The sequence below is a fragment of the Pseudochaenichthys georgianus genome, chromosome 12, assembly GCF_902827115.2.
Source record: "Pseudochaenichthys georgianus chromosome 12, fPseGeo1.2, whole genome shotgun sequence".
Lineage (NCBI taxonomy): Eukaryota > Metazoa > Chordata > Actinopteri > Perciformes > Channichthyidae > Pseudochaenichthys > Pseudochaenichthys georgianus.
The window spans coordinates 12,936,443-12,963,716 of NC_047514.1; the positions used below are offsets into that span (position 1 = coordinate 12,936,443).

At 41.0% G+C, this 27,274-nt stretch overlaps 1 protein-coding gene across 1 annotated transcript; it reads left to right on the forward strand.

The window, feature by feature from the left end:
- On the forward strand, positions 1–27,266 carry nnt (nicotinamide nucleotide transhydrogenase). The gene is made up of 22 exons (XM_034095280.2): positions 1–90; positions 1,999–2,213; positions 4,911–5,140; positions 5,325–5,542; positions 5,623–5,710; positions 5,801–5,889; positions 6,121–6,308; positions 8,269–8,402; positions 8,483–8,674; positions 9,534–9,687; positions 10,633–10,794; positions 13,614–13,724; positions 15,626–15,771; positions 15,918–16,113; positions 16,994–17,227; positions 18,173–18,333; positions 19,403–19,582; positions 19,822–19,981; positions 22,064–22,145; positions 23,100–23,218; positions 23,670–23,785; positions 24,742–27,266. Exons 2-22 carry the CDS (start codon positions 2,060–2,062, stop codon positions 24,889–24,891), a joined length of 3,264 nt encoding a protein of 1,087 aa, XP_033951171.1. The 5' UTR covers positions 1–90; positions 1,999–2,059; the 3' UTR covers positions 24,892–27,266.
- Positions 27,267–27,274: the final 8 nt, after the last annotated feature.

A 27,274-nucleotide genomic window follows, 5' to 3' on the forward strand; every position in this document is an offset into this window, starting at 1 on the left:
TAACACTCCAGTGTCGCCCGCTTTCCCCGTCATCTTCCGGGTCAGCAGACAGTTCGCCTGCGCTGCACAGAGCCAGGACTTTCTGCAAAGGTCAGTCGAGTTTCTGCTCACCACTCTCACTTTTCACCTTGCATGTTTTACCCGTTTGCATTTATTTTCGTCTGTAGGGGGCTTTTTTACTCTTGCAGTACGTCGCATTCATCCAACAGACAGATGTGTGTGTTAGCTGACGGGCTAAAGCGCTAGCTAGCCAATGTTAGCTTTTTGTCCCGTTAGTAATGTGCAGACAAAAGGAGAGAAGTGGGAGGCAGCAGCTGTTTGAATTATAATCATGTTTATCTGTGAGCCACAGGGAAACTGCACTGCATTTAGCCCCAAACAAACACACATTGAATTAACCCTGACACTACGTGGTCTCTGAATGAAAGCACAGGTTGACAAAGTTGTGAGACTCAGATTAATTGGTGATTTATTGGGTCATACATTCAAATAAAGATGCCGTTAATCTGAGGGTTAGCCGTTCAAGTCCTGACCCGGGTTAAATCCTGAACATTCAGTCCAAACAACAAGCGTTTGCACTGTGACGCCGTGTTTTTATTTTTGTGAGCTAATGTTTTGTGTGAAAGTAACATGTTAAATGCATCTGTGTGATATGGAGTCAGATTTGGGTCAATATCTGACTCCATTGTGATTCATATTTTATGAAGACTGCCATACATTTTGCTGACGTGGTAGCTTCATTTTTGCTGACATGAAATAAGAGTTCTGAACACACCAGGCTGCACTGCTCTTCAAACGGCCTGTCTTTGCTTTTTAAATAGTTTCTTTTTAAAAGTTTACATAATATTTCAATTCTTATTTACTTATGAATCAAACTTTTCCTTTTTAACATTTCTCGAAGTTTTTTTTGCCTTTTTTTATTAGCTTCCTTTAATGGTAAAGTCAACTTGAACACACTTGACTAATTCAACTAATAGTAAACAAGACATCATTGACAACTTCAATTGGATTAGAGTAGACGTAGTGTATGCTTTGCACTTTAATATTAACCATTGATTATATGCAATGACATATGATCATTTTACTCGACTACAAAGTCTATCAAGTAGGTCAGTTCTGCAACCATGCCTGCATATGCTAATTTGTATCACCAATTGACTCAACTTTATTGTTTATGCTTTAAAATACCAGCACCTTGTAAAAAAACCATCAAAAGTAATTGGAGTCCAAAACTCAAACGCATCCAGTGTACAAAGATTTATATAAAAAATAGAGAGAAGTAGCTTTAATTTGCTTGAATAAGCCAATTATAAGCAGTTTTTCTTGATAAATCAGCTCTTGTTGAAGCACTAATGAAACTTTTTTTATTCTCAGTTGTCATTTGATTTCTCTTCCTTATCAGTGGCTGTTTTTGACCTTTTAACTAAAACACTCTTTATTCTGTGCACTGTTGAGTTTATTGCCAGTCAATTCTAGTTTAAACCCTACTTCACTAGCCAAGCCACCCCAGTCTATCCCAGTTCCATTATCTCCCTTTAGAGTAAACATGTTGTCCTTCATGCTGTTAACTGAGTCATTCAGTAGGCTAAAATAAAAATAAATGGAACATTGAAAATAACAATCTACAGATACCTATATGAGAGCAAATACCAGATTCCTAATGTGGCTGTCAGAATATGTGTTGATTTAAGTGCACATGCATATAGGGAAGTGTGACCTTTTCAATAAACATAGGTCATTTGTGTGTTTGATCTACAAGGGGAAAAGGTGAAACATATTTCTGTGGAACATGTGGGCACATACTTTCACTTGGGCACAAGTATGAGAGTATGTACAATTCAACAAAAAGCTAATAATGCAGAGATATTAACACATATATTTGTTTCTCTCTCTTTCACCTACATTCATCCTCCTGTTCCTCTTTACCCATAACCCACCCCCCCCCTCCCTCTCCTCTCTGTCTGCTGTTGCTCTATCTCTCACCTTGCGCTTTCACAGGAGGGGTGCCGTTTGTCCTCTATAGCTCCTCCTGGTGTGTGAGTGTCGGTGTGTGTGCACCATGGCGAGTCTCCTTCGTGTTGTGGTGGCTAGCTGCTCAGCCCCTGTGTTCAGCGGCGTCTCCTGTACCAAGCTGCAGCGTGGCGGTGCTATCAAATCATCATGCCTTCGCTTTTTCAGGACCAATCAAGCTCTGGGGCGATGTGCCAGTCCAGGTAAGACACTATGTAGGGCATGGGTATATGTACACAATTAAATGTCAGAAAGCATCTAAGGGTACAATAATGTAAGTAGTGATTACATTTTTTGTTTACATATAGTCAGTGAATTAACAACACTAAGACAATGCTTACAGTAAAAGCGGATATGTTTTACTAGGATGCCCACTGAGGATAAATTCAAAATGTACAAATGTTTTTTCTTTTATATTTATACATATAATGGTACATTAAATCTCTTTACGTTTTTCCTGTTGATCAGGGAAAAACTGCAGTTTGATTGTCACCTTGGGCTCTGGAAATTAGAGAAAGGCATTTTATTGACCAAAAGATTAATAAATTAAGTGATCGATTACTGGAATTAGCTTTAGTTGTGGCCCCATTTTACTACTGATAGAACACCTAAAGCCACACCACCTGTATGTTCCGTTTGCATTGTCATGAACCTGGGTATCAGCTGCAACATGTAGTGGACACATACTGATTACACTAACCTAAAGCTACTCTGCTTTAAAGTGGACAGACAAGCAAACTATTCATATAGTTCTTTCATTGGCCTTGGCAGCTGGTGAATCAAATCTGTCACAGTGATCAAAATGTGATAGTAGTAGATCCTGCTCTACCCATTCATTCATAATTTTCTGCATGTTTATCCCTTCTTTATGTTTTAAAAGTTTACTATAGAGGTCAGTGTTGCTACCAGGATTTGCTCTCTGAACCAAGGTCACATTTAGGATACGATAGTCCCCAGGCATTATTCTCCATTTTACATGCCCCCACTGTGTACACAGTAACCTGGCAGAAGGTGTGCATTTCTGTGTGCGAGAGATATCCAGTACCAGCTGGTTGCAGGTGCTTCATGTCTGCGTGCACTGGGTTCATGACTGGCAGAGGTCTCTATGTGTAGCTGGGTATTTAGGGGGTGCTGGTGACCTGGTTCATGCTGACATTCCTGCAGTGCAGATAGCTTCAGCAACAGCTGGTAGCCTATATTCTGGGCACACAAGGATCAGTTGACAGACTCTCAGACAAGTGGAGGAGTGGGACACAACACACACATTTGACATGCATGTGCTTATGCTCTGACCTCCAGGGAGCCTATAGACATACTGTATAGAGACTGAGTGTGTTGAAGTGAGACTGGATTTTTAATTTTTTGGATTATGACATGGACAAAATTACACCGTGCTCTATGAACTGCCTTTCTTAACTCGCAAGCATTACCAACTATGTAATGGAAATGTTTTGTGGGACGAGTGTTATGATATGAATTAAATAAATAAGGCCAGACTTTTATCATTTAGTCTGTTTTCATAAAGGTACACTGAGGATTAAATTGTTGTTGTTTCTTGCCTGAGAAACATTGTTTGTATTCTTAAGGTCTATTAAAAATGTTGAATGCACTTCATTCCTCAAAGTATTTGGAAATGTAAAGTTGTTTTTAGAGTCCTGAAGATATATACCTGCTTGTTAAAAGTATTCTTCTTAGGATGAAACAGCAGGAGAGTATTGTGCTGCCTGCTTGAAAGCACCTGTGTAACTTAGTTTGTGTATGATTTCTTTAATCTGCATGTTTATAGATGATAGTATAATCTTGATCGGTCAGGTGTATTTGCTGGTATTTACTTAATTGTACTTATACTATATTTTCTAACGAAAGGCAGGCGGCCATGGGATAGACTACCAGTTCTCTGATTTAAATCACTTCAGCTGATTGATAACTGGGTGCTTAATGTGTTGTCAGACACACATGGGACACACAGTGGTATGTGATCGCTGTTGGTTTATAGAGTTGGGTTGAGGGTTAAAGCAAAGGCAGACTGTCAGAGGCTGTTTATGTATAGACAAGGAGAAGGAGGTCCAAAAAAAAGAAAGAGCTGCAGTGGAATTTTCCATAGGAGCAACATGTGACTGAAATAAATAGGAGACGAAAATAACCTTCTTAAAATATTAATAGTTCCGTCTCTTGCCTATTTATTGCTACATGTTTATGCAAGTCACTTGACTCTGTTTTGATCCTTTTGTCCTACAATGTACAAAATAAATCTCATCATAAGCTTCCCTATTGTTGTAAGACATGTTGAATCAGGTCTGTTTCTTCTTCTTGGACAACACATTTGACTTTTATATCGCTTTATGTCTACATCTTACTTTGGTAAATAAGTTAATATCTTGACTATCATTTTGTTATCTTTGACCTGCAGGTGAGAGTTCTTTAGATATCTAACTAATGAAGTAGCACAATAATGGTATGGAAATACATTTTTCAGTTAAAATGTACTTTAGTTTATGACCAAATACTTGCAAAGCTAAAGACATGCAGCCTCATTAGCAGCTGAAGTCTCTGAGTGTTGTAGTTTGACATTGACCTTGTCTATCTGCCTACAAAGGCCATGCACATACAGGACAGTGTTTGTCATAAACATTGTTTTAACTCCACTCGTGTCCGTTTTCTGTAAATATTCTCCTTAAAGCTGCAGAACTATCTGAATATAAGATTGTTTATCTTCAAAATAAATCATTTGTGACGGATACAAGTTGAATCCATTCAATCAATGCAATTACAGTAAAGTATAATTGTTTGTGTATCTGTCTTTATGCTTTTTTTTTTTTTTTAATGTTTTGAATATATGAATCAATGTAATATCTGTCACTGATGTCACTCTTCTGTATTGTTCCCCCTTGCCTCTGCAGGTATTCCCTACAAACAACTCACAGTGGGTGTACCTAAAGAGATCTTCAAGAATGAGCGTCGTGTGGCGATTTCTCCCGCTGGCGTGCAGGCTCTCATCAAGCAGGGCTTCAACGTGGTGGTGGAGTCGGGAGCTGGAGAGCCTTCCAAGTTCCAGGACGAACAGTACATCCAGGCTGGAGCAACAATTAAAGACGTCAAAGATGTCATGGCCTCTGATGTGCTGGTCAAGGTAGGATTTCAGTGGGGGATGGAGGAGGAGTGGGAAGTAGGGTTTTGTGATAATTCAATAATCCAAATATTTCATTCGTTTAGACTATGCTTCTCGAAGAGCTTAAATAAATGTATTAAAACATTCTACCCTTTTATGTTTACTGCTTTTCCTAAACCTTTACAATGCAATAATTCGCTTCCAGGTCCGTGCTCCCATTTTCAACCCTGAGCTGGGTGCCCATGAGGTGGACATGATGAAGGAGTCGGCCACTTTAATGAGCTTCATCTACCCGGCCCAGAACCCCGAGCTGCTGGACCTGCTGTCCCAGAAGAAGGCCACCGTCCTGGCTATGGACCAGGTACCCCGAGTCACCATCGCCCAGGGTTACGATGCACTGAGCTCCATGGCAAACATTGCAGGGTATGTATGTTAATAATGACAAATATGGCTGTTCATACTTATATCTTTATTGCTTGATGTTTCACTCTGTTAATTTATAGGTACAAGGCAGTTGTATTGGCAGCTAACAACTTTGGTCGCTTTTTCACTGGACAAATAACAGCAGCTGGGAAGGTGCCGCCTGCAAAGGTATGTAGTATGAGTGTTTGTCTCTGTGTGAAGGTGTCTATGCCAGTTATAACACATTTAATCCATCTAATATGTCATGTATGCTTATAGGTTCTGATCATCGGAGGTGGGGTGGCTGGACTGGCTGCAGCCGGTTCTGCCAGGTCCATGGGAGCAATCGTCAGAGGATTTGACACCAGGTTTGCTATAGATCCTAATCCTTAAGATTTCAGTCCTGAAGGAAACACACTTCTTGAATGCCCAACAGATTTGTTTTGATAAATTTCTCCATTATGCCCATAGCAACTAATGTCTGTGAATGTTGTTGTGTGCAGTTTTAAGGACAAACAATATTACTCCTGCATGACTAGTCCAGCAAATATATTATCCTTCCACCTGAATAAAAATCCCCTTTCTCTCTCCTCTCCCAGAGCTGCGGCTTTGGAGCAGTTTAAATCTCTGGGCGCAGAGCCGCTGGAGTTGGACTTCAAGGAGTCAGGAGAGGGACAGGGAGGCTACGCCAAGGAAATGTCAAAGGAGTTCATCGAGGCTGAGATGAAGCTGTTTGCCAAGCAGTGTCAGGAGGTGGACATTGTCATCACCACGGCTCTTATCCCTGGTATGCACAGACACATTCACAGCAATAACGCTGACCATAAATACATGTAGAAGGTGAAGGACAAATTGCTCATGCAAACTAACGAAAGGTCATGGAATATCACAGACATGTGTTCTGGGCAGGTAGTCAGAGAATGTAGAAATAAAAAGGAACAGTCATGCAATATTGAACATTAAAATAGCGTTACAAGGACTTTATTGTACAACAGTTTCACATTTGTTCCACCACTCTGATGGTTTCATGAGTCTTTGTAGGGCCATGTATCCTCACTATCTGCAGTTTCACGAAGATGCGTATAATATCTTCCTTCCATCCATCCATCTTCTCCCGCTTATCCGTGGTCGGGTCCAGAGAGCCCCAAACTTTCTTATCCCTGGCCACATCAACCAGCTCTGACTGGGGGATCCCAAGGCGCTCCCAGGCCAGCGAAGAGATATAATCCCTCCACCTGGTCCTAGGTCTACCCCTTGGTCTCTTCCCAGCTGGACGTGCCTGGAACACCTCTCTAGGAAGGTGCCCAGTTGGCATCCTTACTAGGTGAAGGAGGTGCGGCTCAACTCCGAGTCCCTCCCTGATGACCGAACTTCTCACCTTATCCCTAAGGGAGACACCAGCCACCCTGCGGAGAAAACCCATCTCGGCTGCTTGTATCCGCAATCTCGTTCTTTCGGTCATGACCCATCCTTCATGACCATAGGTGAGGGTAGGAACGAAAATGGCCCGGTAGACTTATGCGGCTTTCACACCAGCGCTTTTCAGTTTCTAGCTCCGAGCGGGAGCTTTTCTGGTTCAGCTCCGGTTTCCCTTTTCAGCTCCCGTTCTGTGCACACCGCCCACTGGCGCCCCAGAGCTGCCCTTGCTGCGTCATGACGTCACCGTTTATATCGCTGATTTGCTCCCAAACGGCAGCCATTACGGCGCTCACAACAACAACAACAACTGCGTGGGGTCGATGATCGTGTTGCTTTTAATCACACGAAGCCAGAATAAATTGAATAACGACTTCTCCAACCTTATGCTTTTCTCCAGAGTGCCGTGGTTCATTGTTTATTAATGTGTTTCTGCAGCATTTACCGACCGCTGCAGTGCTCGCTGCTCTTCCACAGAGTTTCTTCTCCCGTTAGCTCCCGGTTAGCTCACACTGCAGCGGCCGCTCTAAAGTATTCACTGTCCGACTCACACAAGCAGCTGATGCATATCCCCAGTTCCCCTTAGCCTAAGTGAATGTGTGTCAGTCTGAATTGACACTGTTTGGTATCACAACGCTGTTATGAAAGTTTCTCTGGTATAAAACGGGTGATGTTGGCATAGCAACCGAAGCTAAACTGACTACTTGCATCCGATAGCTGCAATAATACAAAACAACACGTCTGCCTCTCTCCACAATGATCGATAACAGCGAACGGATGGTCAAAGTAAGGCACAAATAAACAGAATCACACGAAGCCTGGTTAGTGTTGCCTGACTTTATAAAGTGTGTTTATAAGCACTACTGCTTGTAGGCAGGCATAACAGTCGACCCATGTTCAGGGGAGGTGGGTTTAGTTTCCTGCACGCCTCGACGTAAGAGAGACGTAAGCGACGTCGCCTCTTAGCTCCAAAGCTCTTGCCTCTGGACCGACAATTTTTTGGAGCTGGAAGTGAACCGGATTCCGGCGCTAAGAGCCGGCGCCGCTGCGGTGTGAACAGGAAAACCCGGCGCTCTTCAGGCTCTAGCTCCGAGCCGGAGCTGAAAAGGCGCTGGTGTGAAAGGGGCAAGAGAGCTTTGCCTTCTGGCTCAGCTCCCTTTTCGTCACAACGGTGCGGTAAAGCGACTGCAGTACCGCTCCCGCTGCTCCGATTCTCCGGCCCATCTCACGCTCCATTGTTCCCTCACTCGAGAACAAGACCCCGAGATACTTGAACTCCTTCACTTGGGGTATAATATCTTGATGTATGTTTTTCCATTGTAACTTTGTAGGTAGGCGTGCACCCATCCTGATCACCAAACAGATGGTAGAGAGCATGAAAGACGGGTCAGTGGTGGTGGACTTGGCTGCTGAGGCGGGAGGAAACATTGAGACTATAGTACCTGGAGAGCTGTCAGTTCACAAGGTCAGTGTTTATAATCACACTCACACCAAACAGGATTTGTTGCACTTTGTCTTTTTAATTGCTTTTCCTTTCATTGTTAGGGAGTGACTCATGTTGGCTACACAGACCTGCCCAGCCGTTTGCCGACACAGTCCAGCACTCTGTACTCCAACAACATCACCAAGTTGATGAGGGCCATCAGCCCCGACACGGAGAACTTCTACCTGAACGTAAAGGAAGAGTTTGACTACGGCACCATGGATCACGTCGTCAGGGGATCCGTTGTTATGCAGGTACGCGGTATAATGTTGCCGGACAAACATGCATGTATGTGTACAGCTGACAGGTCGCACATATTTCTCAGCCGATGCCAAGGTTGCAACACGGGGGCAAACAGAGGATTCATTCAGTCAAAGGGAAAATAATGTATGGCCTGCAGTTCCCTTTCACCGTCACTAGATGTCACCCTAACTACAATGTTTCTTACACTTTCAGCTGTAATGTCCCTCGCAGAAACAATGGCTCTTCTTTACTTTGAAAGTCTTTTTTTCTTTGGTGGTAAATTGAATTTAAAGGTCTTGCACAAGTTAATTTTTCAACCTGTGAAATGTCCTGGTCAGTACATTTAAAATAATGTTTATTTTCATGATGTTGGAAACCAATTATCATAGTTCTTTAATCATAGCTCATTGTTTTATTTAATGGATATTATTTCTGCTGTTATCAATCTTAGTAAAGCTGTGTTCCTTCTTTTGGAGTAAGCTATTAGATTTCTGGTTGTTATTTGAGCCATGTGTGATTGCAATAATGGTCACACATCTTACAAATGATGCTGAAATGCAGATATACCTGCTCTGCTTACTGATCATTAGTTTCCTTACTTTGATCTTGACAGCACAGTCTAATGTTTCACAGATGTACGAATGCAACAGAGGACATTGTACACCATTAGGTGATGAGATCAGGGGAAAAAGCAAAGATCATATAAGCTCCTAATAAATGTCATTTGATATTGTTGATATAACTAACAGTTATCCTTATCACTGTGCAGGCATTTCTTTGTATAACCATTAGTTTAGATTGATTGAACTTTTTGTTTCTTTCTCACTTTAACATCATACCATTCTCTGTCTAAATTATTGTCTTCACCAGGATGGAAGGAACCTGTTCCCCGCTCCCCAGCCTAACAATATACCTGTTGCACCTCCTCCTAAACCCAAGTCTATCAAGGAACTGAATAAAGAGAAGGCTGCACAAATCTCCCCCTTTAAGGCTAGACTCACTACTGCTGGCGCGTACACTGGAGGTTAGTAGAATATTCCAATAGATGTACATTTTGTGGACAAGTCGTGAAATCAGGGAGATGCTATTTCTGAGAGCTCATGGGTTTAATCTTGTTCATTGTCTACTGTTGGGTCTTAAAGGAGGTTGAAGTCTGCAAGAAGGTGAAGCAGAGGTTAATAATAATCAGCTTCTTAGGTGGAATGTGCACAGGAGGCGAGAAGTGACAAACACAGACACCCTGTTAGTTGTCAGGAAGTGTGCATTGTAAAAAGAAAAAAGTGTGTGTGTTTGAAGTAGTGCTGCAGTGAGTGGTTCCCATGGTGCCACACAGCACTCTGTGTAAGTGCGCCACATGCAGTTAATGCGGTTCACACATTGTTCGGGTGGTTTCCTACTTCACAAAGCTGCTCGTGTTAGGTCCTCTTGAAGAGTGAGAACTTGCTTTGTGCCCATTAGTGTGGCATGAAAAGTTGTTTTATTAGTTTTCGATGAACTCTCATGGATATTGATTCCTGTTTGCAACACCAGGCAATCTGTAACATGCCACCAGTCTCGCAAATGTAACCAGACTTTTTTTGCTTTTAAACAGATAATTATGTCTGTTAAAGTAACAGGAAATAAGGACATGTTGGGTGGTCAAATACCTACCACATCTTGCAGTCAAAAAAGTGCTTAAAGTTGCATCCAAAGCTCATTTACACTAATTAAACTGGGCTGACATTAAAGTCAGAGGGGTTTAAAAAAATAAGCCCAACATTTTTACAAACTAATTTTGGCCTTTTATTGTAAGAAATATTGTACAGTTTTCAGTGTGCTGAAATAACAACAATTTAGCCTAATAAATAAACTGTAGACTACATGTTAATTATCATTGTTTTCATATTATTTAAATAAAATCTGCCCCCAGATGTACTGTTGAAGTGTTCTGTATTTCTCACAGTCGCTCTCTGGTTCCTTCTTTAACTAGGTGCTGCCACCCTGCTGGGTCTGGGCCTAGTGGCTCCTAACGCCGCCTTCACTCAGATCGTCACCACCTTTGGTCTGGCTGGCATCGTGGGATACCACACAGTGTGGGGGGTCAGTCCTGCTCTGCACTCTCCCCTCATGTCTGTCACCAACGCTATCTCAGGTTGGTCGTGTTTCATGTGTCTCTTACACCTTTCAGTATAATGCAATCCAGAACACCTCCACTGCTAGGCACAGGGTAGGGCTGAATATCTGAATGTAAAGCTTGATGAAGTGTCACATTCATGCTTATAGTAATAGTTAATAATAGAGTTGCCATTCTAGCGCATTCTTACATTTATTTATTTATCTGATTTAATTACAAAAAGACCAGTTTTAGTTTCCGGCTAAATGGTCTTTTTTTGCACATTTTGACGAGGGTACATTTTGATAAATAATAGAACTGACTCTTTAGTATTACATTCAGTAAACTGGGGTTTATAGAGGACAATATAACATTATTGTCCAACAGAGTGGATATATATAATAAAAAAAACACAACAAACTGACCATGCAGAAACACGCGGTATACTATTAGATGGTATTAATAAAATATGTGAAACAAACAATAGAATATGAAACCATAAAGTACAGACTTAGCTAGAGGATCAAACATCTTGTCCGTCAGTCCATCGTGTCTCTGCAGCCATGCTGGTGCTTCTTAGAGTCCAAATAAAGATTGTGTCCTCATTGTCGGCTGCCACTTAACACAGAGGGGTTAAGAGGTTAGAGAGGTAAGTGCATGTGTGTGTTCTCACGCCTTTGATCACACTCGAGACCCTCACTAGGGTAGGAAGTAACAAACTTTCGGTGATCTTTGAGGTTCAGGGAAGTCCTTCGCTCATTTACTCGTCCACCCAGCCGGACATGAGAGCAGGGTCACGGAGCTTCACATTACCATCTTCACACCATCGTTCTTGTTTCTTTGGGATTGTGCCTTTTTACATTTTCCACCCTGTTATGGTTCACTTTATGTTACTGTCAAATTCCATCAATAAATATAATTTTTACATGACATTGTTTTGCATTTTATAACCAAATGTACAACTTTGTTTTGTCCCTTCAGTGACTGTAGTTCTGGAAATATTGAGACCAACGTAATTCTGATGTTGTTGTGCCAGGCCTCGTAAAGACACACGGAATCATTCACAGACATTAGGGAATCGTATTGGAATGTAGTGTCTGAGTGAGGGACAGTTATACTCTTCATGGGGGGATTCTAGTGTTACAATCATTGGTGACTCTGGCTGGTGGCTCATGATGGTATCTTCAGACTATGGTCTCATATCCAGAGGCTCATTGAGGCACATCTTTATATCTGGTGTCTGATACAAACCCTTTCATCTACTTGAGAGCACTGACTCACTGTCGCCTGGGAGCTGATGTTTGTCACACACCTACCGGCAATGGCCCACCCAGGACATACGTGTGTGTGTGTCCACTGATGCCTATTGGCTTTCATTCTGGCTAATCTATTAGTTGCGGTGGCCAAGCGTGCCTTTGATCTCAGTCTAAATGGTGTAACTTCACCTCTTTTTGGATCAAGTAGCTCACAAAAAGTAAAGTGTGCCAAATTTGGGTAAATCTGTTATTGAAATATTGAATCAACATTTAGATAAGTACAAGTTTCCCTGCAACAGACTCAATAAATACAAGTTGATTGGGACATCCCGTGTCACTTTTCCCCCGTCGGACCTGTGTGAATTTGAGAGTATACACAACAAGCTTGCAGATCAGACTCGAGGTGTTTGGGTTGCATCCGAGTTACACATCTATCACTAGACTGTGGAGAACATGAATCATCAGTGACATCCTGACAAACTGTAAGATGTCTTTGTACTTGAAACCCAACCGCAAATGTTTTTAAAGCTTGTCATTCCCGTGGCACTAACAAAAGTATTTTTTGTTATAACAGTGAATTATTTCATTTATCCTTTATTCACATAGTAATGTTTACATAGCAATTGAAACGTGCACAGTTTAGAAGCTGATATACACACATGATTATAAAGTTGACTTTGTTAATGTAATGAAGAGAAGGTCAAACTTTGGATTTGTCTCATTTGGGAAATCAAGCTTACATTATTGACTTCAACATGCACACACTGGTACACACACTACCTGCTGGTCAGCCTAAATTGTCCTCAGACATGATTCCGTGTGAATGCAGGCTGCTGCGTGTTGCATCTTACTGCCTGTAAGTCATTACAGGGCTGATGTTATCAAGGTTTCCTGAGTCTCTTTTGATAAACACACACTCCCTCTTTTTCTCCCCCCTTCTTTTTTTATCTTGAAATCTTCCCTTTTCTGTCTTTTTCCGATGTGGAAAGCAGGAGTATTCTGAGCTTAGGAACACAACTCTTAAATGTCTATAGATGTTAAACAATGGTAATTGAAGTGTTAAGATTAACTTGTTAATGACTGAATTAGGGCTTTGGTGTTTTTGTAACATTTCCCCTACACATGGGACATGTGAACATTATACTAGCCAAAATAAATGTTTGCCTTGACTATCATCAACATATGCTTTATACTCATAAGCTTTACATTACGTCTTAGTTAATAAACATACATTTTTCCACCGACAACTATATTCCAAGTGAACACCTTTTCATGTAGAAAACTCCCAAAAACGTAATTATCTTCATCATATAATGGCATATAATGATGAATACAAAAATATAATTCTTAATCAAACCTATATAATCAAAATCAGGCTCTATGGTTTAATTTTCTACCACGTTATCAAGTTGGGAGCTTTTTCAAGTCACCCATGTGTAGATAGTCACAATAATCTCGATAATAAAACTTCTAAACAAACCAATTAATCTGCAATTCAATCCTATATTGTTCCATTCCTAATATTCACTGAAACTTTCAATGTCTTCTGTAATGAACTATGTAAATGGAGGTTCATGAATTTAAATTGTCCTCGTTCTGCAGGTCTGACGGCTGTGGGTGGTCTGTCCCTGATGAGTGGGGGCTACGCTCCATCATCTACCGCTGGGACACTGGCCGTGCTGGCGGCCTTTATCTCCTCCGTCAACATCGCTGGTGAGTCACCCGCACAAAGACACCTCGCAGTGATCCCCGCCAGTTACAGCAACCTTTCGCCAATAAAATATCAACTTCGACTGCAGATTGAAGAGTTTTTATTGATTGTACAATAACATGCTTCGAACCAAGTTGAGCAGCTGCCCTCTCTACCCACCTGCTCGTAGGGAGTCGGTGCCTGTGCCTTGGACCACACACATTCTTCCCTGCTATTACCCTTAATAATTCCCATTACACTGCCAAAGTGTTCCTGGAGTCATTATCGTACTCATCACTCTCTAATAGTCCTGGGAAACAGTGTTCCTGCAGGGCTGAGCCGCGGATTTGTTTTAATTTCCCTGGTTAGCTCACCGCTATTCACCACTGAAGACTCTAGGGAATGAAAAGTTAACTTGCATAATGGATCACTTTAGCTTATTAGTTGAGTTTATTTACGCGAGATACACCACAACAATGTTGACGTTAAAAACCATGCTGTGAATCCTGCTAAATATGTTGGGTCCTCCAGGCTCTACTGTATAGCCTTACTGTTCTAACCCTCTATCAGTCTTATAGATTTTTCATAACAAAAGCATACTGAAATACCATAGCCTTTATGGACATATCTCGTTTCAATTTTCTCTCTTCTACAATATTTTACATGGGTTCCTTTCCACACGCACATTTCTAAGTGGTTTACCACATTACCCATAAACCCCTGGGAACAGAGAAAAACATTCCTTGGAAGGTACGAGAAACAATAGTGAAATGCTGCTCCGATAAAATAGCCCCTGAGCTTTTTGAGTTGGTGAGTCTGTTGTGTGGAACAGGTCCCTGGCTCGAGCTACTTGTTTTCCTTGTGTGTCTCCACAGCCGTAAGGTGTTGGAGTAAAAGTGGATGGAAAACACCTGGGTCTCTGAATAACTTTAGATAAACATGTTCATACAAAACAAATTTCTCTCTGCTCTATGAAATTCCATAAAACCCATAGTCCACGAACGTTATTCGTTTCATTCATTGATTTGAATCTTATTAACTTTGATTTATTGATGTCTTAAAATGTATGGTATTTGTTCAAAACATTATTTGACAATCATATACCTGCAACACTAATGACATTCCCATCACCCTCGCTTTATGTTTTGAGCTATTTGGAAGTTGGCTAACCGCTAACGTTGGCTAATGTTCACAGAGCTGCTTCTATAATGGCTGCAGACTCTGAGCCTCGTGGCTTGGCACGTGTTGCTGACTTGCTTCTATTCTTGTAAACGTTCTAAATATAGTGTCGGCAGACCCATTCTGGGTACAAAAAACAAAATAGAAAATGAACATTCCTCCATATTAATATATTGACTCAGATTGGTCAGTAATAATATTAGTCAGATTGTGTTTCGTGTTTTAACTAAGATATTCTAGGACTGAAATGACAAGAACTGGAAAAATGCAGGTGCTAGCCTCTGATTCACCCTTGTACATTTATGTGCATATACGTGTGTTTTGTTCCAATCATGCCAATCAAGGGAGAGCTTTGTGATCTCCTCGCGTAGAGCAGTGAGACACCGTCTGCTCACGGTTTGACGCTTTTGAGGTTTTCTACTTGAAATATTTACACTGAAATTAAGTAGACTAATTCCATTCCTCACTTTGGTTATAATGCTTGGCAACGTTTTTTAGCAATTGTCTTTGAAAAATCTTCCCCCAGATGTACTGTTAAAGCTTTCTTTATTTGAGATGCATGTACCATAGATGCCTGGACCTCCCTGCCTCGAAACCTCGTACACTCCTATTTTGCCGCCTTGAAATTAGTTTTTTCCATAAATAAAGTTTTTTTTGTAATCCCTACTCTGTGTTAAGTAACTTTCAAACCTGAATTTGAGCGTCTGTGTAGTGTACGTCCGTTAATGTTCTTTGTCTCTCCCAGGTGGTTTCCTTGTAACAAAGAAGATGTTGGACATGTTCAAGCGTCCCACTGATCCTCCAGAGCACAGCTACCTCTATCTGCTTCCTGCTGGTGTCTTTGTCGGTGGCTATGGAGTTGCACTGCAATCTGGATACAACATTGAACAGGTGCGAGAGAGGATGTTTATGCCCGGTCCCCCCGTGTTTTCCCAGATGTAGAACAGAACCTTCAAAGTAGATCATTTGTCCTTATTTCTCATCCTGTGGTCCCTAATTGTCTAAAACCCCCTCTTTACGTCTCTTTCTCTCTCCAGATGATGTACTTGGGTTCAGGTCTGTGCTGTGTCGGCGCCCTGGCTGGCCTTTCCAACCAGAAAACATCCCGTCTGGGAAACACTCTGGGTATGATCGGAGTTGCGGGGGGTATCGCTGCGACTCTTGGTGCCCTCCAACCCAGTCTTGAGCTCCTGGGACAGATGAGTGCAGCCATGGCTGTCGGCGGTACTACTGGTGAGTCCCTGTTGAAAATAATGGGATAACAGGCTTAGAGGCAAACTCAAGTTCTTGTCCAACAGTGTTGCAGCAGCTCCAAATGACTGGACATCTGTGCGTGTGCGTGTGCATTGATTCCGAGCTTGACTAAATTAAGCAGCAGGTGTGCAGGGCGCAGACACATCTCTGTGATGTTTACAGCAAACAAAATGTGACTAACTCCCCTCCAGACTCTGGAGGTCTGTCTTAAACGGTCAGCAGCAGGTATTACTCACATTCTTTTGCCTGTTCAGGACAGTTTGTTACTGGAACAATTAGCATTTAAATGATCAGAGTCCACCCAGACTAAACTATCCCAACAAACACAAATGCTAATTTCCAGGCTTCCTGCAGGACATGCATACACACACACACACACACACACACACACACACACACACACACACACACACACACACACACACACACACACACACACACACACACACACACACACACACACACACACACACACACACACACACACACACACACACACACACACACACACACACACACACACACACACACACACACACACACACACACACACACACACACACACACACACACACACACACACACACACACACACACACACACACACACACACACACACACACACACACACACACACACACACACACACACACACACACACACACAGTATACTGTATACCCACTCACAAACATGGAATTTCCCCGAACAGGCCTCATCAGCAACACCTGTTTCTTTCGATGGACCCACTTCCCAGCAGTCCTTTGATAGTGTGTGATTTGGATGTTATTACTGTGTGAGTCTTTCAGGATCACTGCACTTCATTTACGTGTTATCTCTCTCTCTCCTGCCCCCCTTAAGGCCTGGTCATTGCTAAGAAGATCCAGATCACGGAGCTGCCCCAGCTGGTGGCGGCCTTCCACAGCCTGGTGGGTCTGGCTGCCGTGCTCACCTGCGTGGCAGAGTACATGATCGAGTACCCCCACTTCGCCACAGACCCTGCCGCCAACTTCACCAAGATAATCGCGTACCTCGGCACCTTCATCGGTGCAATCACCTTCAGTGGCTCTTTGGTGGCATATGGCAAACTAAACGGTGAGAGAAGCACAGTCTGATTCATGTTCCCTGCAAACATTTTCACTGATCCCCAGAGAGAACATGCATCCTTGCTGTTGTGGAATTATAAAGCGTATTTATTACACATGTATTTACACTGGTAGACAAAGAGAAGGCCTTAACTGCATATTAAATGTGGCCCTTTATGTGTTTATAATAAACACAAAAAAGTAATAAATGTTTCATAGGATTTACTTTACAAGATCTACATTGGAAAAATAACTTTGTCGGGGATAGCATTGGCCCTCTCTCCCAAATCTCTCTTCTTTGTTATATATAGTGTTTCGGGAAAGTTAACCATGGCTATATTTTAGAATGTGTTTTTATATATATATATATATATATATATATATATATATATATTACATTTTATGTTAATAATTGTACAAATGTATTTGGTATAATCGTTTTATTCAGTGTTCATGTTATTGCACTCTATTATACGAAGGGGTATTAAGGTGACCATTTTGCTTTTTTTTAATGTGAATTACCTCTCCAATCAGGATTATTCGTGTAGTGTTTTATGGCAGTCTGGCCGACCTGTGGTTATCAACAAGAGAAGGTCTGATTCTTCATATGTACTGCTGCCAGCTGTGCAGGGGAAAGAGGGAAAAAAAGAGTTCATCGGGTTCATTCTGCTGGCACCAGTCCTACTAACCACATTTTAATGTTGACTGCAAGCGTTTCATGAGGGCAAATTATGCATGAACATGACATTCAGTTAATGACAGGTCTCAAGTGGTGACTGCTGCAGGATGAATCTAACGCTGCTCAGGCTTTTTTCCCTCTAGTCTGAGATATTTATCTCTAAGACAAGTTCACAGCTGTTAAATGAATTGAAGTGTTTATGAGCAGTTGTTAGTTGTGATTATCATTCAATTGTCTGCTGAATCCGCTCTCTCCCTGCGTGTTCTCCCTCTGTAGGTGTTCTGAGCAGCTCTCCCCTGATGCTCCCTGGTCGCCATGCTCTGAACGCGTCTCTCATGGCAGCCTGTGTTGGCGGGATGGTTCCCTACCTGCTGGATCCCAGCTACATCACAGGCATCACCTGCCTCGGATCAGTCTCTGCTCTCTCCGCTGTCATGGTATGGCGTGTGTGCTTGTGTTTTTGTAGCTTCAGTAAGACCTATCAAAAGAGAAGTCTGACCTCAAATTCTACCGATACGATTTTCTTACATGCTGACAGAAGAACATGTCAAATTTGTTTTTTATAGACTTAAATAAACACAGAAGGAATGGGAAATACGAACACGGGGAGAAAGTTAGGCTAAAAAGACAAAGCAGGATTTGTTATGCGATTTTAAATAAAACAAAAAGGACTTAATACAATTCAGGCTCTTGCACAGTAGATTTTTAAATATGGAGTCAGTGTTGAGCAGAGAGCTCTAAATAGTCGGGCAGCCATACTGTCCAACAGCTTAGCTTGTATTTGACGCCATTAAATGAATGTCCAGCATTGTTAAGTCATGCTTAACAAAGAAATGTGCTACAGTCTTTGTGAGAGAAAAGATCTCCATGATCAACAGTACAATGTGTGACAGGTTCACCTCTTGCATGACGTGCACATACTCTAGAGAGACTGTATTAGTCTTCAGAGTTTCTGGAGGCTTACTTCAGTAGAATACTTAAACTGGAATCTGCTCCACTTCTGAACATAGATTATAATCATGTGAATCTAGGCAAGCAGACGGCAGCAAGGAGCACGCACTAATGTACACTACAAAGTGATCAATTCATGCTTGATTTGCATTGGTCCATGTGTTGCTTGGAAAATTTGAATCTGGAGTCAATCCCAGAAACAATGATCAGTGTATCCCTAGAGAAGAAAGATGAACATCATATTAGTTTCAGATTAAAACAATTACAGTAATGGACCATCCATTGTGCTTTTAATGTGTGTCTTTACTCCTTCAGATAAGTCTACAGTATGTCAACATGAACAATCTATCATACGCACCTGTGCACTTGGAATAACAAAACTCTGCTGCTGCTTTGATAACTGCCTTTGTAAAACAAAACGATACATAGATGGTAAAGGGAGAGATGTCCAGTGAATGTGATTGTGAAAAATGGCAGTGCAGCAGGAAAGGCTGTTTTCCTTTATTTGGAAGAATGACTGAAACGCCTCTCCTGGTCTCCTCTTTTCTCCCTTAGGGTGTCACCTTGACATCTGCGATCGGAGGCGCGGACATGCCGGTGGTTATCACCGTGCTGAACAGTTACTCAGGCTGGGCCCTGTGTGCCGAGGGCTTCCTGCTCAATAACAACCTGCTGACCATCGTCGGAGCTCTCATCGGGTCCTCTGGAGCCATTCTGTCATACATTATGTGTGTGGTAAGTGTTGGAGTCTCAGCAACACTGTATATGTTAATGAACATGTGATTGTTCCTCTCCTGTCCACCAGGAGGGACTGTTACTTTGCATCAGTCCCCTTTCTAAATAAGATCTCGGGTCACACATGTGTGTTTTCTGAGGGATTTTCACTCTGAAATTGTCTCTGGTTGCTGAACACAGTCAATCAAGTGAAAGCAAAATGTAATCATAAAATGCTAAATATCATTCTCCCCTCTCAGGCCATGAATCGTTCCCTGGCTAACGTGATCCTGGGGGGCTACGGCACCACTTCTACCGGAACAGGAAAGCCCATGGAGATCGTCGGGACACACACAGAGGTCAACATTGATCAGACCGTCGAGATGATCAAAGACGCCCAGAGCATAATCATCACTCCAGGTAATACACACACAATTACAAGCAAGCACGCACGCACACACACACACACTTACACACCCTTCAAAGGTTGTGTACGTAAGTTGAAAAACATGCTACTTTGACTTCAGTTTTCTTTTCTTTTTTCATCATTAGCAAAGTGAGTGTTCTGTTTATTTAACCTTTTCCTGACCCATGTTGCATCACCATTTTGCTAGGCTAATTGACAAGTCATGGAAGAGTGGCCACACACATACACACACTCTTAGGTTTCTGTGTGGTCGTCAGTCCCAGGTAAATAGACATTCTACAGTGCAGCGTATATCTGCGAGGTCAAGGGAAAATGAGATGGGAAAGAGGGTATGCTTGGTTTATGTTGACAATTCAAGTGCTACGTTCAAAGTCAGCTTCTAGTCCCTTTTGTCGGGGTCAGGGCACAGGTCCACCCTTTGTTCAAGGTACATGCTGTTCTTCATTTCACATGTTTTGAATATTTGACTTTAAATACGTGTCTGAACCTCCCACTCTGATTATTGTGATGGTGCTCTGTGCTGCTGTCCTCAAACCATCATTGTGTGGCCCGGTGACATTTCAGTCCTCTCACCAGACGGTTCCAAAGAGTGGTTTTACTCACGTGGGTACATGTAAACACAGACTAAAAGCATCCAGCCTGCAAATTGGTGATTCCAGTCACAGTGCTGACTGAGTGTCTGTATACAAAACTAACAGAGGAATTAGAGCTTGGAAAAGAAAATCAGTGGGAAAGAAGTGATCCATGTATGTAGCAGCATCCAATCTAAATTAAAGCATGTTGTTTTTAATCACTCTTTTGGGACCATAATAAGACCAAGAGGAACACGTCCGACTGCTGAAACGAAAAACAGGCATAATGCATTTAAGTTAGGAGGCAGAATGTTTTTTGAGCCTTTTTCTCAAAATTGTATACAAACCAAGACATGGCAAATCAAAAAATGCCAGACAATGGGTTATAGGACAAAATAAACAAATAGAAAGATTAAAAAAGTTGAAAGAAATCCTGATATACTTTGTAACTCTATAAATTGGTTTATTTTAAAGCCATAAATTAAATTAATTACCCAGTGAGATCAGGGATATTTCTATCTGCCGTTTCTTTTAAATGCTAATGACCTCACCTCCAAAACACGTACCCTACAAACGCATAATTCTTTAATCTATCGTGTAGTGTGAAGTCAGACTGGTATTATCCATATGCCAGCTTTTACTTGCCCCCCTTGTTTCCATTTTAACCAGCCTCCCTAATTGGAGCCGTCACAGTCACTTTGCCTGATTGACATCTGTGGAAACGGTTAAGACTCGGCCTGATAAACATAAATGTTTTCCTGGCTTCGTCTGGTCCATCTCCGCATGGCCTGCATCCACTTTGCTTTTCCTTATAGGAGAAACTCCTGAGAGAATATTTAAAGCACAAAGAATTAAAGAACTGTGATAAAGAGAAAAAATCCTTCAAGTATTGAGCTGAACTGCAGACAGTTTCCAAAGTTATTTGTTTCTCCTTTCTCTATGCTGAATTGAAAGCCCTGTCATTTTGACCAGTGTGATGGAAACAGACAGTTGGTGACTGGTTGTTGTGACAGGGCGAGTAAACACCACCGGACCGTGTGACGTGTGTTTGGTTCTATGACAGTGTGATAAAATCAAGTCCCACACACCAGCAAAATGAATCCTAAAGGGAATCAGAGACTTCAAGAAAAAACATACAATGTGTTTAAAACTCCATGCCAGCTTTATTTATATAATCTGAATGTTTGATATGGAATACATGATTGAAAGTTTATCAGTTACAGAAAATGGTTATCATTTCATCTAACTGGAACTCAGTAGTGGTAACATGATCATTCAACTATAAAACAATTTTGTGTCAGGGTAGCGAAAATGTCCATCACCAATCTTCTAGAGCTGAAGGTGACATATTAAGACTTCAAAAGAAGATTTATAGTTTACTATCATTTAAGACTAAGGTTATATGAAAATGTTTCTGAATCAACATGAGAGGTCTGTCTTATATCTCAAAAGAAGGTCTTATTGGGGAAACTAATTCTTACCTGTTTTCAAAATCTCGTTCAGGTTATGGACTCTGCGCTGCAAAGGCCCAGTACCCCATCGCTGAGCTGGTGAAGATGCTGTTAGAGGCTGGCAAGAACGTCAGGTAAAGGGGCGATAAAGCTAACTGATCTATGTTAAATGAACATATATGTCAGGCAAATAGTTATAATCAGTCTACTGTAATTCAATCAAAGGGGATGGATGTAATTAGATAAAAACATTAGAGATGTATGAATATAAAATTGGGAAGGAAAAAACAATTTCCTACCCAATACCAAATGTAAACGGAGCCATGAAAGACAACAAAAAGGAGGGTTGTGGTTTTGAGCTTGATGCCAAGAAGATGGGACAGGACTGATAGCAAGAGACCTGTCTGCGTAGAAAGAATGAGAGAAAGGAAATGTGAAGGAGAGGAAGGACAAGGTACAGCGGAAGCTTGTGTAATTGTCCTGCCGCAGTCCTTTGATCCTGGCTGAGGCAGCTGCTGCTACTTACAGCATTTGTACTTGATTAGAGGAAAGTGGGTGGTCAGAAGAAAAAACTCCTTCACCATGATCTCTTACTTTCCTCTCTTATTTTTCTGTTTTCTGAATTGTGATGTATTGCCTTGATGTGTCCCTTGTCTTCCTGTTCATTATATACACTGGTCTTTTCCTCTTCCCTACACACCACAGTATATTTACAGTGTGAAGTTTGGAAGCACACCACTTTCATTTCTCAAAGACCAAAGCCTTTGCGTCTACCCACTGTCTTCTAATACATTCAGACGGTATAGAATTACATGAAAGGCAGAAAATGACTGCAGCCACAGTTGCTAATAGATTCCAGAACCAACTGAACATTGAATCGGCCTTAACTCACCAAATAAAAAATAAATAAAGCTCAGCAGTGATTAGTCAGAATCACCAGAATTCAGTGTTAATATCATACCCTGGTAACATTTCATGGCTATTTGAGTTTGAGAACAATGAATACCAAGTCACACACATGCGCCCACACTCAAAAATGAATAACACATTGTTTGTAACCTCTTTGTAACCATCTCACCTTTCCACAGGTTTGGTATTCACCCTGTGGCCGGCCGTATGCCCGGTCAGCTCAACGTGCTGTTGGCTGAAGCTGGTGTCCCATATGATATTGTCCTGGAAATGGAAGAGATTAATGAAGACTTCGCCCGTAATATACCATTTTATATACGCTACCTACCATGATGTTAACTGATTTATACAAAAGTTATTGTGACCTAGCATGTTGGTTTTTGTTGCAGCTTTAAAAAAATGTGTTAGTGGCATCTAAAATATGGAGTTGGAGATACATTTAAAGCTTAAAGCTAAACGGCTAGTCGAACTCTGACCACATTTAAGTGGCAAAGAGTACATTTTCCCCTCCAGTATTTCAGAGTGGAATTATTGTTGGAGCCACTTTTGTAAAAGAAAAAATCTATCACTTTATTTTTCCTACCACTAGGGACATATTTAGCAACTTATTCAGACCGTTGGGAGGAAAGCAAATAAGGTTTGATAAGGGAATGATCGGACAGGGTTTAAGAACCAAAACAAATGTGTTTATAAACACAAAGTAAAAGGAGACATGATATCTGATCTTAATTTGTTATGTTTCCAATCAGAAACGGACCTGGTCATGGTGATCGGTGCCAATGACACGGTGAACTCAGCCTCCCAGGAAGATCCCAACTCTATCATTGCTGGCATGCCGGTGCTGGAGGTCTGGAAGTCTAAGCAGGTGAGACATCTGGTACATGCATGTGTGATTATGAGGTTGTCCTGAAGCCCCAAAAGGTAAAGAGGAATGGAAGATTTAACAACTGGACTGCTTTTTATCGTCTCAACTGAATGCTGGAGTCAACACCCGTAGAGAGGCCTCTTTTTGAAGACACACACAGACACACACACATCTGAAGAATTGCATACACACACACACACACACACACACACACACACACACACACACACACACACACACACAGAATCAGACCGTTCCAGGTGCAGTCCCATCCTGATCCAATTAGCGGTGCCTGTGTCGCCGTGGAATGACGACATTCGGAGCATCCCACTGGCACCGCTCTGAAATCCACACACACTTTCCCCTGGGGAAATCAAAGAGGACATTCTACCCTTACCTCACATGGACACAAACACAGACACACATACAGGTGCACAGATAAAAACTGGGTTCATAAAAGAGTGCTTTTAAAATATATTCTTAGGCGCTCAATTACAAACGCATGAGTCATGTGAGAACACACACTGTCTGGAAATACTTACACTACTTTAAGACCTTTGTTGAAGTACGACTTGTGTAAAAAAAATACTTTTATTGAATTAATGTTGTCTAAAAGAGTTGCAAGTTATAATTTAATTAGCCAAATCAGTTTTGAATTGATGATTGTAGATTTTTTTTGTATTGTAATCATTGTTGTTTAATATGTTATAACAACAGCTGTTAGTGTTTTCTTTTTTACATTTCAAACATCCCAGATTTATTTTGAGATAAAAGGATAATTTACAGTTTTACCTTAGAAAGAAAAATGGCTTGGATTAAAATATAATTTTGCATCTCCACAAACCTATTTCTTATATCTGCTTCATCCGTATTTTCACATTGACTCTTCCTATTAGATGCTTAAGAATGTGTGTGTGTGTGTGGGTGTCTTTTTATGTGTTTCTCTTGCACTCTAGGTGGTTGTGATGAAGCGTTCCCTGGGTGTGGGATACGCAGCTGTTGACAACCCCATCTTCTACAAGCCCAACACTGCGATGTTGCTAGGCGACGCCAAGAAGACTTGTGACGCGCTGCAGGCCAAGATCCGCGAGGCCCAGAACGAGTAAGACGAGCACCTCCACTCGAAGCACACAGGGAGCGAGGAAGGTCGAAGACAATGATTCAAACGGTTTTTCAAAAAATATACCCCACATTAAGATGATCTTTGTCCCATTGTGACTCGAACAATTGAGCAAAGATGATTTAATAGATGTTGGCACACCCATCCTATCATCTATTAATGAAAAACATTGCAATGTGGTTGTTAAAAATGCACTTGTGCAGTATGAGCCAAGCAATGCATGCACTGTTGTTCTTCTCTTAGTGCTTTTGATTAGGTAATGTAATAAGATTCATATTTACAGGGATGTCTTTTTATTTTTGGATATTATAGGAATGGTATGTCAACTATTCACATGTGGTGTGTGTAATCGGGGGGGCAACTTCTTCATATTAATGTAAACCTTCAGAAATGTAGATGCATTAAGATGTTAGATATAGGAAATGTCTCTATTAGGAAATAGTCTATAGTTGAAAATGTAGATGAATTGGAATTTAAAAGAAGAAGAGCTGAGATGTAAAGAGAAAGAGGTATGAGAGACTTAAATGTTACCCTACATTGTTTTCTCCCAGGTATTGTATTCCCTTCGATAGATTTATTTGCACGAAAACTTATGCCACAAATAATTTTTCTGTACAAGTGAAAAGGAAAAAAAGCAGATCAACAAGTCCTTTCAATTCCAATTGTATATGGTGTTAGAGATGTTTGTATTTGGTCTCATAATAATCATAAAACTAACAAAACACATTTTAGAAGCAATAGCCCATTATATAAATGTGGTCATTCTTTTTGCTTTTTTTGCTTTTCACTTGCACACGTGTCCTGTGAACTCCACTGTTGCCGTTGGTGAACCAATCAAACATGGATCCAAAAACATTAAAGATCCAGTCACACCTTTTTAAGTGTGATACCACAGCTGTCATGTAATGCTAGTAAAGACTGTATGATCCTAAAAAAGAAACACTCTGATTTGGTTTAATGATGTCTTTAAACCAGGTGCATCACACCATCTTGTGTGGTTCTGATGTTACAGTACGTATGATGATAGCCTTTGGCCTTTGCGGTAAAGAAGGGTGTTTTTTTTCTCTTTCTCAATTGACTGTGGCTCTATCCACTCCAATATGTGTCCTCATTATTTTTGTAGAGGGAAATGAAGAATCACTGTTTGTAAACAAAATGATTAACCTGACTGTTATGTAAAGAGTCTAAAGCAGCGCTGAATTTAATTCATTCAATTTGAAATTGTCGTCACATTTTCAGAATACATGAATAATTCAACATTTTTATTAAGCTTTTTTAAATTAAAATAGTCCTTTTTTTACCTTTTGCTATGAAAACAAAAGTGCCAACATTTCCCATTTTACAATGAATCTGGATAGAATTTACAGCAGATATAGTTTCTATATTACAACTTTAGTAATTCTTGAAAGATCGCTGACAAAATGACAGTAGCTCTCACTCGATACCGAACTTAAAACACCAAAAACATAGTCCATCAAGTTAACAATAGTCTATCAACTTTTACTTTTAACTAAGTTGGATTGCTCCCATCCTTTTCCATTACTTATACTTGTTCACAGTTTTGATGGTCATGATACAGTAGATTAATTAGATGGTTTCCTGTTACAATGTTTGAGGAACAATACGGTCTTATAATGACAGGCCTGCAGTCTTCGATACTATTGAAATCTATGTACGTACTAAGAGAGTTGTTATAGTGTAACCTTGGGCCCTGATACATTTACTATGACAACTATCCTACCTCTCCGTAAAACTACCAATAAATACCCAGAGGACCATCATCTGACCAATCAACTTGAACTGAATCTACCACAGGATTTCTCACATTATTTCCACCTACCACACCTTAATTCAACCAGTCAACTTACATGTTTCCTAAACCTGACCAATTGCCTTCCGTTTTTGTGTTTCCATCACATTTTCAACCATCAGACCTCCGTTTGCCGCTGGCTAGTTTACCGTATGTGATGCAAGTGTAGAGCTGCTGATGTCATTTCTGCTCATGAGAGGTTATTATGCTTCAATTTGCACAAGTGCAGTCTTTAGGGAAATTTAGGCTAAGCTTGTTGCTTAATATTTGTAGCTTGTTGCCATGTTTGAGGTTTTGATCAAATCAAGGGAGACGGGGAATATTAATATTTTTGCCAATGTGCCATGTAATACCCCTCATATATATTGTCGGCTTCTTATGGAAAGTATTTTTGTATAGAAGCACCAAATTTGTGAGGAGCAACAATGGGGTTTTGAAGTTGTACAATGTTTCAGTGCACGGTGTTGTAGAGATGAAATGTACTGTGAATGTTTATCCTCCTGTTCGTCATGGAACATTTTCATCCCTAATAAACCTGTATTTACACTAGATGTTGCCT

Excerpts from the sequence above, each read along its gene's own strand:
- nnt (XM_034095280.2), top strand. The coding sequence starts at position 2,060 with ATGGCGAGTCTCCTTCGTGTTGTGGTGGCTAGCTGCTCAGCCCCTGTG. Across the intron at positions 5,543-5,622 it reads TCCATGGCAAACATTGCAGG|GTACAAGGCAGTTGTATTGG; the intron begins GTATGTATGTTA and ends GTTAATTTATAG. Across the intron at positions 13,725-15,625 it reads CTCCTCCGTCAACATCGCTG|GTGGTTTCCTTGTAACAAAG; the intron begins GTGAGTCACCCG and ends TGTCTCTCCCAG.